Source organism: Carassius carassius, chromosome 17 (assembly GCF_963082965.1).
Source record: "Carassius carassius chromosome 17, fCarCar2.1, whole genome shotgun sequence".
Lineage (NCBI taxonomy): Eukaryota > Metazoa > Chordata > Actinopteri > Cypriniformes > Cyprinidae > Carassius > Carassius carassius.
The window spans coordinates 16,572,632-16,590,412 of NC_081771.1; the positions used below are offsets into that span (position 1 = coordinate 16,572,632).

A 17,781-nucleotide genomic window follows, 5' to 3' on the forward strand; every position below is an offset into this window, starting at 1 on the left:
TATGGAGTTTCTTATACTCAAAGGGTTCCTCATCTTACAGTGCCGATCTTCAGAGGAGTTCTGGATGACATCCTGCATGATCATAAGAAAAACCTTAGGGGGAAAGAGATGTGTGGGGAATAAAGGTAGCAATGGAAGAGGGAAGAGAGGAAGTGTTCTTGGTCTAAAATGTGTGCGGATCTTTTTTGCATCTTTTTTGTAATTATAGCCCCCATAAAAACTCATTTTTAACTTAAAGACCAAGATGTCGGCACGTACACATCGCGAGGCTCGGCGTCTCCCCAGTTTGTGCAATTTTGCAGTATTTTTCCTGCTCATCTCGGGTCTGTTCGTACTGAACAGCTTTGCTTTAACATCCTACACCGACAGGAGCGTTTGGATATTGGTGAGGACTTTTCCAACAGTTTTATCAATAATCTTCGACTAGTGTTAATTTCGTCAGACGAGACGAGACGAAATATTTTCGTCAACAATATGTTCGTCGTTTTTTCATGACTAAGACGAGACGATGACAAGACTGCACCACTGTCCAAAAACGCTGACTAAGACTAAATTAACATGCATTATTGTTGAAGAAAAAAGACGAGATGAAAATGTTTTGCATAAAATAAAAACTAAGATAAAATCTCTCTTCATTTTCGTCTACAATCGTCTCTGCTTTTTCATCAACTGTTACGCATTTAAAAATTCAGAACGAGTTTGCGGCTTCCTGCTGTTGCTCAAGTTACAGGTCTCATACTCCTGAGAATTTCGGGGAAAAACAGCACCAACCTTAAATGACATCTAAAGGCTAACCACCCACACATTCAGGTAAGTTAACCTAAATTATTGTCTCATAAGCTAATGTTGATTTTAGGCATCTACGCTGTAAATCAACCAGTTAGCAAACGTTATGGTGTTTGGGCACATTAAGCAGGTTTATTTTATGCTAACTAGCTTTTGCCACATGCATGTGTGGGTCTTCACATCACGGGCGCTGAAAGTGGGGGTGCTGTAAATGCATGTTTTGTTCATTAACATTTATTTGTAATAAACACTTTGAGTTTTTTAAAATTATGTAAGGGATATGTAACGTAACGTTAGAGCGAGGCGGTTGTTATAGCTAATACAACCCCAACAGGCTGGCTGATTAGGACCCCGTCACGAAGCGGATGCCCTTATTACATTGCTACCTACTAAATAAATCAATAATTAGATATAATTAGATCCGTTGCATTACGATTAAAAGCAGTATCAATAAAGTAAAAAATGTGATGTGCAGTCAAGCTCGAGTGTATGCACTGTTTAAACAAGTGTTCTCACTGATACTTTTGTGATTCGCGGAGTTTTGACAAGTTTTATGGACTTGATATTGTTTCTTATTCAAAAGTGGTGACAAAAAACTCAGCACCCCCAACCTGAAACCTCTTCCCACGCCCCTGTCACAATCACATCATAATCAAAATTAATGTAATTAGGCTTAAAAGCAAATGTATATGTAAGGGAATCAAGTTTAACAATTACATGTAATATTGCTCCAAATATCATCAATAATGGTGTGTGTGTGCAATACCATGTATTAACTTGCATTCAGTAAATATAATATATATAATATATATATAAAATATATAAGAGTATATAAAATACTCTTCAGAACAGGTTAATCATTTGTGAATGTGTCTCCTAAATCAGAAATTGAAAACCAGACACGTTTTACATTTGCATTCAACAAGTGTATTTTATCAGGTAATTATGACATTTAACCAATGTTTGAGATATGTGAAACTTTTTTACTGAAATGTTTATAAGTAATAATCTCAGTAATAATGTGTTATTTAAAAAAAAAAGACTACATTTTTTTCTTACTAAAACTTGACTAAGATACCTTGAGTTTTCTTTTGACTAAAACTAGACTAAAATGACAAGACTTTTAGTCGACTAAAACTTGACTAACAAAAAAAGATATGTGAATGACTAAATATGACTAAAACTAACAAGAACATTTGGCACAAGACTAAGACTAAATTAAAAATAGGTGACGAAATTAACACCATCTTCGACTCATCCCTGAGATCTCCAGAACACCTGAGGCTACGCACTCTACCCGGCCGGACGGAAGTGCTTGCAGGCAGCGTCAAGATCATAAACAAAGGCGGGGGAAGCACAGAGGTCTAAGAGCTAAGCTAAAGCTAACACCGCTCCAGTTCTCTTTACCCAGCATTTTCCTCGCTAATGTGCGGTCACTGGTGAACAAAATGGACTTTCGTTACGACTGGAGTTATGACTTTGCATCACCCACAGTAAGAGACTTTTGGATTGCAATGTCATGGTTTTCACAGAAACATGGCTACAGTGACGTACCCAATAATGATATTGACCTAGCTGGATGCTACACACTCCGGGCAGATATAACGGCAGATGACTCCGGCAAAACAAGAGGTGGTGGATTGTGCATTTATATGAACAAAGCTAGGTGTATGAACACTGTCATAGTTGGGAGACACTGCTCAGCTAAGCTAGAGTTTCTCATGGTTAAATGTAGGCCGCGGGAATTCACTTCCACCATTATAACTGCAGTCTATATTTCACTGGATGCTAATGCCAAGCTTGCTTTGAACGAAATACACGCGGCCATTAGTAAACAATAGACTGCTCACCTGGAGGCTGCTTTTATTGCTTTTATTGTTTTTATTGATACGATTCAATAAAAATACATGGGCCAGAGCCAATTAGTTAATGATGAACACATTTACTCAACAAACAGAACTCTGCATTTTTCTTCAAGCTTGCAGCTTGCTTGCAGATTGCATTTGTTTTAACGATCCCTTGGTTCTCTTACGAGAGCTCTCTCGTACTGCGTCTTAGCTAAGACGCTACGGGAAAAGTCTCTTTTCACGAAATACTGAAGCAAAAAATTATCCTTAATTTTGTATTTTTGTAAAGCGCATTTGCAGCAGTACACAGCCATAGGCGAGACGGCTCGCTCGCTCATTGGCTTGTTCTGCGGCAACTGCACAGCCTATCGAGCGCAGGCTGATGCAACATCAGACCAATAAGGGCGCTTCGCACCCTTCTTGCCACTTCCCGCCGAAACGGGTGTGGCCCAACCTATAAAAGGAGCTCGAAAAGGCTGACTCACCTGATTTTTCATCTCTTCAGCGAAGCTCACGCATCGCTGGATCACGAGGAAGCAAGCGCCGTCTGGAAGAGCATATCAGCAGGACGAGCCATCCTGAAGCCGCTGGCACCGCCGCCTTCCACTGCCGTTCCTGCTGCGCTATCCGGCGCCCATATCCTTTATAATCCTTGTTCTGTGATATTCTGTGTGTGTGTTCGCCCTGCGACGCACATTCACAAAAGAGCTGCGTCTTTTTAAAGATGCCTTCGTGCGGCTCGTGCAGAACCCCGCTCAGCGAAGGAGATCGTCATGTCATCTGCGTCTCCTGTCTGGGTGAAGACCATGCAGCGCTCGTGCTCGCTGATGGCGGATGTCCTCATTGCGAGTTGATGCCTATGGTGACTCTGAGGACTCGCCTGGCATCCTTCTCGAAGCCTGCATCATCCGCTGCGCCGCAGCGCCGTAAGAAGCGCCGCTCGCAGCGCCTACCAGAACCGCCTCCAGCTCGGCCGAGCTCGCCGGTTCCCTCCGCTTCGCCGGTCTCCCCTGCATCGATTCCCGATGCTAAGCGTCCGCTGCTTGCCGACGCGTCATCGGAGGAAGTGGATCTCAGGCCCGCGTCGGAGGAAGAAGACACGTGCTCTCTGCTTGCTTCGGGCAGTGAGGGTTGGGCGAGCTCCGTGGATCTCGCGCCCGCTGCTCAGAGGCCCAGCAGACGGGGGGATATCGATAAGGAGCTGATGCGTGTACTCTCGTTGGCCGCGGCGAGCCTCGGCCTCGAGTGGTCTGCACCAGCGCCCCCTTCACGTTCCCGGCTGGATGGTAGCTATCTTCCGGATGAGCGCTCTTTCTCAAGCTCAAAACATGCCCCTTTTCTTCCTGAGCTTCACGAAGAAGTGGCGAAGGCTTGGGACGCTCCATTCTCGGCGAGAATCCACTCATCTGTTTCGTCAGCATTCTCCACACTGGACGGTGCTAAGAACAGAGGCTACCTGTCACTTCCGCCGGTGGAACAGGCTATAGCAGCGCACCTTTGCCCGCCCTCTGCTGGACGGCGGACTAAGGCGGCGTTGCCATCCAAAGCCTGCCGCATGACGTCATCGCTGCTCGCACGGATATTCTCTGCTGCTGGGCAGGCTGCGTCTGCGTTACACACCATGGCGACGCTACAGATTTTCCAGGGCGATCTTCTCCGCAAGCTGGATGAGATGGGACCTGAAGCGATCTGTCTCGCGGATCTGAGGAGTGCTTCGGATCTCTCCCTCTGCGCTACTAAGTCCGCTGCACAGGCCATGGGACGGGTTATGGCTTCCGCTACGGTGGCTGAGAGGCATTTGTGGCTGACGCTTTCTGACATCAAGGAGTCTGAGCGCGCTGCGTTTCTTGACGCTCCGCTAACTCCTGCCGGCCTCTTTGGATCTTCCGTCAACGAGTTTGTGGAGAGATTCGCCGAGGACCAGAAAGCTTCACAGGCGTTCAAGCACTTCTTGCCAAAGCGCTCCAGTTCTGCAGCTAGCCGCTCTAGACCGGCCCCACAGAGCTCTCAGTCACGCCCACCGCCTCCTGCTGCGCCATCACGACAGCGTCAGCAACGCAGCTCGGGACCCCGTTCTCGCTCTTCGAGCCGTCGCCCCGCGCCGCGGGAGCCGCGGCAGAGGATTGCGGTGAAGCCAGAAGCCCCGAAAGCATCCTAGCACTGCTGGGAAAGCGCCGGTGTTCGAGTTCCGCTGCGGCCGAGCTCTCACCCAAGCGCGCCGCTGTTGCAGTTCCAAGAGTTGCGACTGCCTCAGTGTCTTCTGCAATGCGCAAGCCTGCACGAGTGCCCGCTTGCCTGCACACAAAAGCCGTTATCACGGCTACCCAGATGTTTCACAAAAACAGTATTTTTTTCTGGTGTTCCGGCCACGGCCGATGGTGCTATAAATGTTGTGACGATGCCCACTCCTCAGTGCCCATCTCCACATGTAAGCACAGCCCTACACACAGGGCCTGCGCTCATAATGTCGACTCAAGTCGGTCGCGCACACTACATAGTAAACGTGCCCACCCCTCAGTGCCCACAATTACTATGTCACACGCGTCATGTGGTTTCTGTAAAAACGAAACCCGTGCACGCTCGTCCGGCCACGGCCGATGGTGCTTTAAATGCAGTGACGATGCCCACTACCCAGTGCCCATCCCCGCATGTAAGCACAGCCCTGCACACAGGGCTGGCGCACATAAGATCGACACAGATCGGTCGAGCGCGCCGCATAGTAAACGTGCCCACTTCCCAGTGCCCACATACACTATGTCACTTACGGCGCGGGGCTTCTGTAAAAACGAGGCCCGTGCACGTACATTCTGCACAGGCAGACGGCGAGTTGGAAGTGGTAAAAGTGCACACATGCAGCCCATGGTTACTCGCAGATATATTGAGCCCCACGGGACCCGCTCAGCCTCCCTCCAGTCGGTTAAGCGCCGGAACGGGGTCGAGGATGAGCGATCTGCCCGCTGTGATCAGCGCGCTCCCCGCCTCAGATGCGCAGCACACTCGAGCGCCGCCATTGCCCAGTCAACAGAGCGCGTGTCACATCCAGCCCTTAGCCATTCATGCAGATGCATGGTCAGCGCTTCCAGGGGTTTCGGATTGGGTGCTAGGCATTATAAAGAGAGGCTACTCGCTACAGTTTTCTCGGCGCCCACCGCGCTTCTCAGCGCGCGTCGAAACTACGGTCAAAACAGAAGTAGCACACATACTTCGGGCCGAAATATCAAAACTGTTGAGCAAAGGGGCTGTAGAGCCTGTGTCTCAAGCTCAAAGCGAGGGGGGGCTGTACAGCAGATACTTTCTGGTGCCCAAGAGAGACGGGGGTCTCAGGCCCATACTGGATCTAAGACAGCTGAACAAGGCATTGATGAAACGCAGTTTCAAAATGCTCAAGACCAGGAAGCTCCTCGCGCAGATTCGCGGAGGGGACTGGTTCATGTCAATAGATCTGAAGGACGCGTATTTTCAAATACAGATAGCGTCAAACCACAGGCGGTTTTTGAGATTCGCCTTCGAGGGCCAGGCATACCAGTTTGCAGTCCTGCCATTCGGCTTGTCCGTAGCTCCTCGTAAGTTTACGACTCAGAGGCATACGAGTGCTGAATTATTTGGACGACTGGCTGGTTCTGGCCCGATCACGAGCGGAGCTCGTGGACCACAGGGCCGTTTTACTCGATCACCTCGAGAAGCTCGGCCTCAGTGTCAATTGGGCGAAGAGTTCGCTGAACCCCAGTCAGACGATCCTGTTTCTGGGTATAGTTCTGAACTCGTGTTCCATAATGGCGCGACTGTCACCACAGCGCACGATGGGCATTCAGCGCGCAGCGAGTTCTTTCCGCTGCGGCACGACTGTGTCGCTCAAACACTGTCAAAAGATGCTGGGTCTCATGGCCTCAGCATCTCCGGTTCTGCGGCTGGGCCTGCTCCGCATGCGCCCCCTGCAGTTCTGGCTGAAGGCTCGGGGTCCGCGCAGAGCGTGGGCGTCTGGCCGGCTGCATTTCAAGGTCGATCAGAGCTGTGTTGCGGCTCTAGCACCTTGGACAGCGAACGGCTGGTACCGATCAGGTGTAAGCCTGGGGACTTCCCCGAGTGTGAAAATGGTGTCGACAGACGCCTCCACTTCGGGATGGGGAGCGCTGCTCGAAGGCAGACCGTCCTTTGGCCTATGGTCAGAACGGGAAAAGCTCCATCATATCAACTGCCTGGAAATGCTGGCAGTGGAGAACGCGCTGACGCGCTTTTGTCCCCATATCGAGGATCACCACGTCGTCCGTTCGGACAACATGTCCGTGGTGTCCTACATAAATCGCCAGGGCGGTCTCGGGTCCCGAAACCTCTACAGGCTGACGGAACGCCTCCTGATTTGGGCTCAACGCAACGTGCGCTCGCTGAGAGCAGTGCATGTGCCTGGACTGCAGAATCTGGGTCCAGACAGGCTGTCCAGAGGCAATGTCCCTACGGGCGAATGGTCTCTACACCCGCAAACAGTTCGGCTGTTGTGGGAGAGATTTGGCATGGCGGAGGTGGACCTCTTTGCGTCCCACGAAAACGCTCACTGCCCCGCATTCTTTTCCAAGAACGAAAGCGCGCTGTCACGGAAGTGGCCGTGCTGCCCGCTTTATGCGTTCCCTCCCGTCTCCCTCCTTCCGCAGGTGATAGAACGGGTGAGAGAAACGAGATGTTCAATACTGCTTGTGGCACCTCTTTGGAAGAACCAACCATGGTTCCCAGATTTGATGCAATTAGCAGATGTCGCCCCATGGCCGGTACCGTTGAGGAGAGATCTCCTCTCGCAGGCCAGGGGCTCGATTTGGCACCCTCAACCGGAGTTGTGGTCCCTCCATGTATGGGCACTCAACGGTTACCCGCTGATCTCGCAGTGGGAGTGCTAAATACCATCACTCAGGCTAGAGCTCCGTCGACACGACGTCTGTATGCCTCGAAGTGGTCGGTGTTCTCCAGCTGGTGCACAGCTCGAGGTTATTCACCCCTTAGTTGTGAGGTGACGGAGGTCCTCTCCTTCCTACAGGAGCTGTTGGATAAGGGCAGAGCCCCATCCACGCTCAATGTTTATGTGGCGGCCATCGCTGCGTTTTCTGAAACGGCGTCCGGTCAGTCAATAGGAAGGAACGATTTAGTCATCCGGTTCCTCAGAGGAGCTAGGAGGCTGAATCCTCCCAGACCTCCGTCAGTCCCTATGTGGGACCTCGCAGCGGTTTTGGAGGCCTTGAAGGGTCCCCCTTTTGAGCCTATCCAATCGGTTAGCCTTCAGCATCTGTCGTTCAAGACAGTATTCTTGTTGGCTCTCGCTTCTGTGAAGCGTGTGGGTGATTTGCACGCGTTCTCGGTGAGCCAGTCGTGCTTGGAGTTTGGGCCCAATGACTCAAGGGTCATACTCAAACCTAGGCACGGTTATGTGCCGAAATCCCTCAACACACCGTTTCGGGCTCAGGTTATTGCCCTGTCTGCCCTGCCGGTGTCAGGGGAGGATGGAGACTCGAGTCTTCTTTGCCCTGTCAGGGTTTTAAGAGCTTATGTGTCTCGCTCTGCTGCCTTTCGGCAGACGGAGCAGCTATTTGTCTCGTTCGGTGGACGTTCCAAAGGAATGGCTGTTTCGAGACAGACTCTATCCAGATGGATAGTTGACGCCATAGCGTTAGCTTACGCTTCCAGGGGCCTTCAGTGCCCGTTGGGCGTCAGAGCACACTCCACAAGAGGCGTCGCCTCGTCGTGGGCGTGGTCTACTGGGATCTCCTTGCAGGATATATGTATGGCGGCGGGTTGGGCCTCGCCGTCTACATTTATCAGGTTCTATAACCTGGAGGTTCCCGCCTTGCAAGCAAGGCTGCTGTCGGTATAGAAGAATCAGGGCCCTGAGGGGAATTCTGAATTCATGAGCGCTAAGCGCTGCCGACTGTTATATGGGCAGTATTGCGTAAGACCCGCATTGCCACATTGGTCAGGCCTTGCCTCGGCTGTGTGATGTCATATTGCCGCATCTACGGATGCTGCTAGATATGGGACGGAGGGCTTTCCCCCTTTTCTGTCCCGGACTCTCTGTGAGTCCCTCAGGTGACTGTGCACTGTAAATCCTGGGCGTTGCTTCAGGTTTATCGGTGTGTGATCCCTGCGCGCACGGCGTTTTACATCGGGTTCCCGTAGCGTCTTAGCTAAGACGCAGTACGAGAGAGCTCTCGTAAGAGAACGTACTCGGTTACTAAACGTAACCTCGGTTCTCTCTAGAAGAGCGAACGAGTTCTGCGTTCTCTGCCGTGCGTACGATTCACTCTGGTTCGCTTCGGCGATGAAATAAATCAGGTGAGTCAGCCTTTTCGAGCTCCTTTTATAGGTTGGGCCACACCCGTTTCGGCGGGAAGTGGCAAGAAGGGCGCGAAGCGCCCTTATTGGTCTGATGTTGCATCAGCCTGCGCTCGATAGGCTGTGCAGTTGCCGCAGAACAAGCCAATGAGCGAGCGAGCCGTCTCGCCTATGGCTGTGTACTGCTGCAAATGCGCTTTACAAAAATACAAAATTAAGGATAATTTTTTGCTTCAGTATTTCGTGAAAAGAGACTTTTCCCGTAGCGTCTTAGCTAAGACGCAGTACTCGTTCGCTCTTCTAGAGAGAACCGAGGTTACGTTTAGTAACCGAGTACGTTTCCTTCCTTTGCTTTAAAACCAAAATGTGTCCAAACATCTGCCTTTAGGGACAACGGCGCTTCTAAAATCTTCGACATTTTCCATGAGTTTTTTTAAACTCCCAGGCGCCGCTGCGCCCCCTAATGGCTGGGCGGAGTATCGATACTAAGGGCTAGAATGTCGATACTGTATCTTTTTTATTATATCGGTATCTATCTAAGAATCAATATTTTGAACTTACTTTGTTTCTCACCCCTAAGTATTCACCCCTCATAAACCGTGTGAAGCCATCAGTGAGGACCTTCAAAGTCTGGCCAACTGGAGCAGACTCTTTATTTCAATACACGGACTGGAGTATGTTTGCTTCTCTGGCTGCCTGTGGCTCTCACTCAGACATTGTTATCTATACCTCCTCTGGTATAGACAGACGACTACTTCCTTAACGAGCTAAAATACTTTTATGCTCACTTCAACAGCGACAGCAAGGAGACGGTCACCAAAATCACATTCTCAGCAGATCACCAGCCCCTCAAACTCACTTCCACAGATGTCTACACTGCATTGAGCAGGATCAACGCACATAAGGCTCCTGGCCCGGATGGCATTCCTGGATGTGTGGTTAGGGCATGTGCAGAGCAGCTTGCAGGGGTATTCACAGATATTTTCAACATGTCCCTCACCTAAGCAACTGTGCCAACATACTTTTAAGTCCACATTCATTGTGCCAGTGCCAAACACTCCTCCCCAATGTGCCTGAATGACTACCGCCCCGTTGCACTCACACCTAATGTCATGAAGTGCTTCGAGCAACTGGTTCTAGCACACCTCAAAGACTGCCTCCCATCCACACTGGACCCAAACCAATTTGCTTACCGTAGAAATAGGAGCAAAGATGATGCAGTATGCAGAGTGCTGCACTCTGTACTTGCACACTTGGACAATAACAACACATATGTATGGATGTTGTTTGTTGACTTCAGCTCAGTATTTAACACTGTCATTCCCTCCAAGCTGACCACATATCTTGGAGACCTGGACATAAACACCTCCCTCTGCAACTGGATTATGCACTTTCTGACCAACAGACCTCAGCATGTTAGGTCAGGCCACTCCTGCTCCACCACCATCACACTCAACACCGTGTACAACAGGGCTGTGTGCTGAGCCCATTCCTTTACTCCCTCTACACCCACGACTGCAAGCTTGTGCATGGATCAAACTCCAACATTAAGTTTGCAGATGACACCACGGGGATTGGTCTCATCAGAGACAACGATGAGACTGCCTACAGAGAGGAGGTACAGCACCTGGCCGCATGGTGTGCTGACAACAACCTGCTCCTTAACACCAGCAAGACAAAGGAGCTCATTGTGAACTTCAGGAAGAAGAAAGGAAGCATGCATAACCCCATCTACATTAACCGGGATGGTTGTTGAACATGTCTCCAGCTTCAAGTTCCTGGGAACCACCATCTCAGAGGACCTGTCCTGGACCACAGAGACCTCCAGCCTGGTCAAGAAGGCTCACCAGCACCTCTTCTTCCTCAGGACACTGAAGAAGAACCAGCTGTCTTCAGCCATCTTGGTGAACTTTTACGTTTGTGCGATCAAGAGCATCCTGACCAGTTGTATCCAAGTCTGGTATGGAAACTGCTCAGTTGTTGACTGAAAGGCACTGCAGAGGGTGGTGAAAACTGCCCAATGCATCACAGGGACACCACTCCCTGCTATTGAGGACATCCAGAGGAAACACTGTCTACGTCAAGCTCCCAGCATTCTTAAGAACTCCTCTCACCTTGACCACAGAGACCACAGCGGGAGGCGCTTCAGGAGTCCCTGGACAAGGACCAGCAGACTCAGGAACAGCTTTTTCCCCACAGCTGTCTCCTTACTTAACTCTGCCCTCTGACACCCCCCAACACCCCCCACACCACACACACAGACTCCTCATCACTACATCTGATTCACAACAAGCAAAAAACAGTAAACTTGTTCTTACTTGTAATCCGTTTGCACACTGAAATATTTTCTATTCACTTTTACTGTCTATGCACTAGTGTAAATGATTCATCATATCTTCATAGTTTCTGCTTATAGTGTACATACACTTATACATAATCCATCTGTATAGTATGTTCACAGTATACCTATGCTGATAGTATTTAAAATCTGTAAATTATGTCCATAATGCCTATATTTATTGTACATTTGTAACATTGTAGATACTGTATATTCTGTACTTACTGCATATTGCACTTCTGGTTAGATGCTAACTGCATTTCATTGCCTTGTACCTTAACTGTGCAATGACAATAAAATGTCTTTATTTTTTTTCTAAATATTCCTTTTGAAACAGGACACTGAGCCAGCTCAAATCAAAGGGTTGCTTTTAAAGAGTTTACATTGCAAAACCAAAATTAGCTTCTTGCTATTGCTCATCGGAGGCTATAAAAGTATTAATTCTTTTTTCCCCCTTTTTCAGTGTTTAGTGAAAGGAGATAATTAAAGGGATAGTTCACCCAAAATTTTAAATCTGGCATGAATTATCCACTCTCATGTCATTCCAAACCCATAAAACCTCCATTCATCTTCAGAACAAAAATTGATTTTTTTATGAATTCTGAGAGCTCTCTGACTCTGCATAGACAGTAAGGGTACCACCCCGTCAAGGTCCAGAAATGTAGCAAGGACATCTGTAAAATAACATCAGTGGTTCAATCTTAATTTTACAAAGCTACAATATTAATTTAAAAAAAAAATGTCTCTATTTCCTCTGCAAACCGAGAAGAGCCAGAGCCCCAGCCCCCATCATGTGCATCTTCTACAGAGGCACCATCGGGAGTATCCTGTTTCTGCATAAAGCAGCTGAGAAGATCGTTGGTGTCTCTCTTCCCTCCATCCAGGACATTTATGGAACCAGTCTCACCCATAAAGCCCTCTGCATCACAGGTGATCCCAACCACCCGTCACACTCTGGGACCTGCACCAGACACTTTGTACAGCATTGGTCTTCTCACTACCTCATTCAGGATTGACACTTTAACCAGACTAAATAAGATCTTTTGCACTACTATAATTATATCTGCACTGTTTACTTCACTGGTTTGCACTCTATCTGCCTTGTGCTGCTTTACTTATCTTTCTTTTTTTACATGACCTATTTGTATATTTGTATAGTTGTAGTTTACATTTTATTATTTTATTATCTATTTTTAATGTTCTACTGTTAGTGTTATCTGTATGCACCAAGGGTCTGAGAGTATCACAATTTCAATACTCTGTATGTATGAACCGTACATGTTGAAGAATTGACAATAAAGCAGACTTGACTTGAAAATAAAAAAATAAAAATAAAGACTTTATTCAACAATCTGTCTCCTCTGTGTCACCTTGGTGCCATTTTGGAAAGTATCCACTGGATATAAACAACTAATGCTGTTCTGTGTCAGCTGTGCCAGGCGGATACGTTGTCTATGTTTACAATGTGATCTGAATGAAAACGTAACTACGTGGTGCAGCGGACACAAAACAGCATACTTTATTTACATTGTTAATCTGTGTGTCCTGAAAATGAACAGAGGTCTTATGGGTTTGTAACGACATGAGAGTGATTAATTAATGACAGAATTGTCATTTTTGGGTGAACTATCCTTTGAAATTAAATAACAATAAAATAAATATTTTCCAGTCAATTAAAAAAAAAGTACACAAAAAAAGTAAAAGACATTTAATTGTGAAAGAATATAAAAATGCTATGGTAAATAAGTTCCCTTATATTATACGGGGCAAAACTGTATTATATTCACATTACATTGAACCATTTTTGGAATAAAAAAAAAAAACAAGTTATCTTATAATTTACAGTGAAAAACTGAATTCCCTGGGTCACCTTATATTTGATGATATTTGGTTTACAAAATGATTAGTTCTTGCAATTTTTAATGTATTTTTACAGAATAATTCTGGCAACCACAGCTGCCAGTTTTTTTCTTTTTTCCCCCTTTCTCTCTCTTCTCTTTGATGCTGTATTTTACAGTGCATATTGTAGTACAGTGTATTCATTTATTTTATTAAAAACATTTTAACATATGAGAATTGTGTTTCTAATGCTTCACACATATACAAAAAAGTCTATATAATAGAAAGTGCCTTCTGAAAAAGTGCTATTCTCCCAGTAGAGCTTTTAAATCTGTATATGTGCTAAAAGTTGTTTTGTCAACTTTTAGTAGTACAGTACACTATAATACAGATTGCCACTAAGCTAGCAGACATAAACTAAAAGCCACAATTGCATAGGGACTTTGACCTTCACATACAATGCTGCTTCTGCCTCTCTCCTACTTTCTTCAACCTCATCACACCCCTGGCTTTCTTCCTCTTTTAGCCTCTCTCTTAAATCCCAGGAGTGCTGTGCTCTTGTTTAGATGCTGTGGCTGTGTGTGACATTCTCAGTGACTGGGTATGCCTGGCTGGCCTGGGTTCACACAGACCCATTTACAGGCTCACTAGCCTGCTTTCAACCTCCCTCTAGCCATTAAGGCAGTTTGCAAACACTGCACATATATGTGTTTGTGTGTGTGGGTGTGACTGTGCAATGTGCACTCGTGCCACGCATTTACTCCGGGCCACTCACTGCTGACACATGCCCTGATGTAAGCAGGACACAACAGCCCAACCCACCCTCTCTCTCATTTCGTTTAACCCTTACACCATGCTTCACGCAAACAATTTTATTTAATTTTTTTTAACGTATAGGTGAACTAAGCACTTCAGAATGAATGAATAGGACAGGATTGTGAGGTTAGGGGCTTTCATTTCAATGAGGAAACATGATATAATTATATTTATATAATTTATATAAATATATAATATTACATTTAGTCATTTACAAGATGCTTTGGTTAAAAACCCTGTCACAAAAAGCTCTTTTCACAGCAAGCAGTTTCAGTGCATTTCCCTTTAATTGCTAATGAGCTCTGCTATCTTCGCCTCTCTTCCTTCATGGGGGGGACGCGCAGTTCTCTGAGAGACTGTAAACTTTAGCAACATTCATTATGAAACTTGCTAACTACAGTAGCACTTTATTAGGAAAGGAGATTGAAAATGTACAAAAAAAAAACAGCTGAAGGGCACATTCCCTTTAAAGGTGCCATAGAAGGCAAAAATCTCTTTTGTAAGGTGTTTGAACAGTTGTGTGGCTGCAATGTGTGAAAACAACCAGGCTATAATAGTAAAAATCCATACACTCATTGTTTTATAATTACAATAATTCATAAACAGTCTCTCCACACTAGCAGTTCCAGGTTTCTAACTACTATGATGACATAGTTGAGGAAGTCCCGCCCATTTGTGATGCTCTCTGTCCTATTAGCATATACACAGCCCTAAGTGAGAAGCTGCGGTCCACCATAACTGTTCTCTTGCTGTAGCTGCTGGAGGTACAATGTCTGTGCCAAAGAGCCATTAAAAGTGTCATGTGTTGGGAAGGAAATGTCCTGAAAAAAACAAAACAAAAAAAACACGGAAAATCATATACATTTGTGCTAAAATTTTACACTGGACTGCCTCACAAACGAGGGACAATTCAACTGGAGTTGTGCAAAGGTTGCTTCTGAAAGAAGGATCGATACCAATGCTTTGTGCACAAACATCCAGACTACAGACAAAGTAAGCATCACGCATCATATTTTGTTTTCCAAAAGATCTTGGCTCTATGTAAGGCTAATGTTGCTAAAGCTCCCATTGCCTCTGCCTGTTTTCAATAATGCTGCCTTCATATGCTACCAGAATGCTTGTAAACAGGAATGTGGTAGTTAAAAATTGCATTTGGAAGACATGTGAAGCCAGTAACAAGGTCACCAACAGTTAAACCGTAACACCAGTATGCCGGAGCATGAGCTCTAGAAGCCCCACCAGGATTGACAGGTTTTCACAACAAAACCTGCCCAATTGCTACTCAAAACTAGCCCAATCACATTTTGAGGGAGATCCCCCGGTAAAAATCACATTCAGGTGGGGCAAAATATACATTTTTGGTGGGATTCCCTTGTTAAAATTTGCATTTTAGGGGCTTAAATATCACACGTGGGAAAAACCGCTGACTTGGCAACACTGACTGCTCCGCACTCATCTGATCTCATCATTTTCATTTAAAGGGGAAAATGAAAATCGCAAATAACAGTGCGTTTTGGCTCATACCCTAAAAATGGCATTTTCAACAGGCTATAAAAAAATATCTGTGGTGTATCTTAAGATAAAACTTCATATACACACTCAGAGAACAATTTAAAATATTGTATCAATACATTCTGTGGCACCTTTAAAAACAAACTTACTCCACTGTGTCTTCAGTGGATCAGATTTCGGTAGTTAATGATGACTGCTATGTTCATTATTACATCCAACAACAAAAAATGGCAGACTGATGACAGCTCACTCAGGGCAGGTCAAAGGTAAGATGGCCGTGTCAATCAACAATCATGGGAGGGACCTGGGTCCGTATGACACAACACAGCCAAGAATCTGAGAACAACTTAATCTGAAAAATGGGATATTTTTTATCTTTATCATTATAGGGTGGTTGTGTACACACACTGGCAACACACATTTCAGTTCTAACAACATGTAAATGTGAATTGTGTAAAATGTTTCTTGTGCAAATCAGCATGTTAAAATTATCATGTGACACAGAAAACTGGAGTAATGATGCTGAAATTTCAGCTTTGCCAAGAGCATTTTAAAATATATTCAAGTATAAAACAGTTATTTTAAGTGGGAAAAATATTTCACAATATTACTGTTTTTGCTGTATTTTCGATCAAATAAATGCAGCCTTTGTGAGGAGAAGAGACTCCTTTTAAATAAAAAATAAAAAATAAAATCTTACCCGTATAAAAGTGTGTGTGTGTGTGTGTGTGTGTGTGTGTATATATATATATATATATATATATATATATATATATATAGATAGATAATTCATTGTACTACTATTACCACTAATACTAATTTAAAAAAAAATTAGGTTATCTAAAACTGATTTCTCAGACAGTGGAGGAAGTACTGTAGATGTATAAAGCAGAGTGCTCTGTTTCCCAACTAAAGAGTGAAAACAGAAGCTGACAGTAAGAGCTGATGGTAAGAAGTGCAGGGAATGTCTTCTGACACTTACGGTAAAAAGGGGGAAGCTCAGACTGCTGAGGGTGGAGGGACGAATGTGAACATAGCAAAACACACACACTCCAACACATACTTTAGGCTCAATCTTACTTCTGCAAAACAAAACCTGGTGTTCCCAGGGGTGTATTCCAGAAAGCAGGGTTAACTTACTGTCAGCTATACCCTAAACTTTTGGTTGGTTAACCCCAAAGTAGGTATGGGCCAATAACCGATTTCAAGGTATACTGCCATTTATAAAATTTCACTGTTTCAAAACCACTAATATTAACCAGCTAATTAAGATCTCTTTAAGAACACTTGATAATTACATAAAGGTGTGTTGGAGCAGAGTTGGAACTGAACTATGCAGGAAGGTAGTTCTTCAGGAATAGGATTAGGCAATCATGGCCTACATCTGCTTCCCAAAAAGACAGGAAATAAGGTGTGCTTGTGTCCTCATGTAAAGAACACAGAATGTATATACAGTGAACGGTCAAAGCAAAGCAAATTAGACATAAATATCATGTATGAGGACTACAGAGAGCATATCAATAGGAAAACAAAGCCAAAACCTGGACATTTTAGGTAAGTTTAGAAATCCCGGCCAGGACATGTCCCTGAAATAGAGGTTGAATGGTAACCCTAATAATGACCCTAAAAAGCATTTGGACACTAAAGTTAGCCAGTTTTGCCATGCAAAATGGTTTGCCATGCAAATGGTTATTTCTAATGGCTCTATGAAAGCAGGTTTGTGTGAGGTAAACTGGTCACATACCAAAATACTCCTCAGACGGGGGATTGTCCATGTCATGCAGCATCTTCTTTGTCAGACGGTCCAGTTCCTCCTCAGGGCGACCCTAAAACACAGCAAAGACACACACACCATGGTTATACATAATGTACAATCACATACTAATCAAATTGTATGAAAATGTACAGGAGCACAAATCTCACAAACATTCTATACAACAGGGTGTTGTTTACCATAACAAGATAACACCAGGTTAATTAAATGATGACTTGATGTAACAGATATTCATGGATGTGCACAAGCATCTCTTAATTAGATGGATCATCAGTCTAACAAATAACTCAGACCTCAAGACTGTTGCTGAAGTTTCAGAAGGTAAAGTGGATCTGTGACAACTGCATTTTCTCAAAGACCTCAAACACCCAAAATCTTAATGTAATGAGCTTCAATAGAAACATACTGTTTCTGTATACTCTTTTGTTACCATTTTGAGATTCAACCAAGATTTTATGATTATTAATTGATAAGTTCAAGTTGAAGGATCAATTATTTCTTCAATAATTTGAAAGTATCTGTGTAACAATATTTACAACTATTAGTATCTTATAATT

At 45.2% G+C, this 17,781-nt stretch overlaps 1 protein-coding gene across 5 annotated transcripts in view; it reads right to left on the bottom strand.

Moving 5' to 3' along the window:
- The window catches only part of LOC132161225 (lipoma-preferred partner homolog), a 213,443-nt gene that overhangs the window by 51,655 nt on the left and 144,007 nt on the right, over window positions 1-17,781 (bottom strand). For all 5 annotated transcript variants that reach the window (XM_059571144.1, XM_059571140.1, XM_059571141.1 and 2 more), the window contains one exon: window positions 17,195-17,276. In XM_059571144.1, the coding sequence (XP_059427127.1) occupies window positions 17,195-17,276 (82 nt within the window). The remainder of the gene's footprint in view (window positions 1-17,194; window positions 17,277-17,781) is intronic.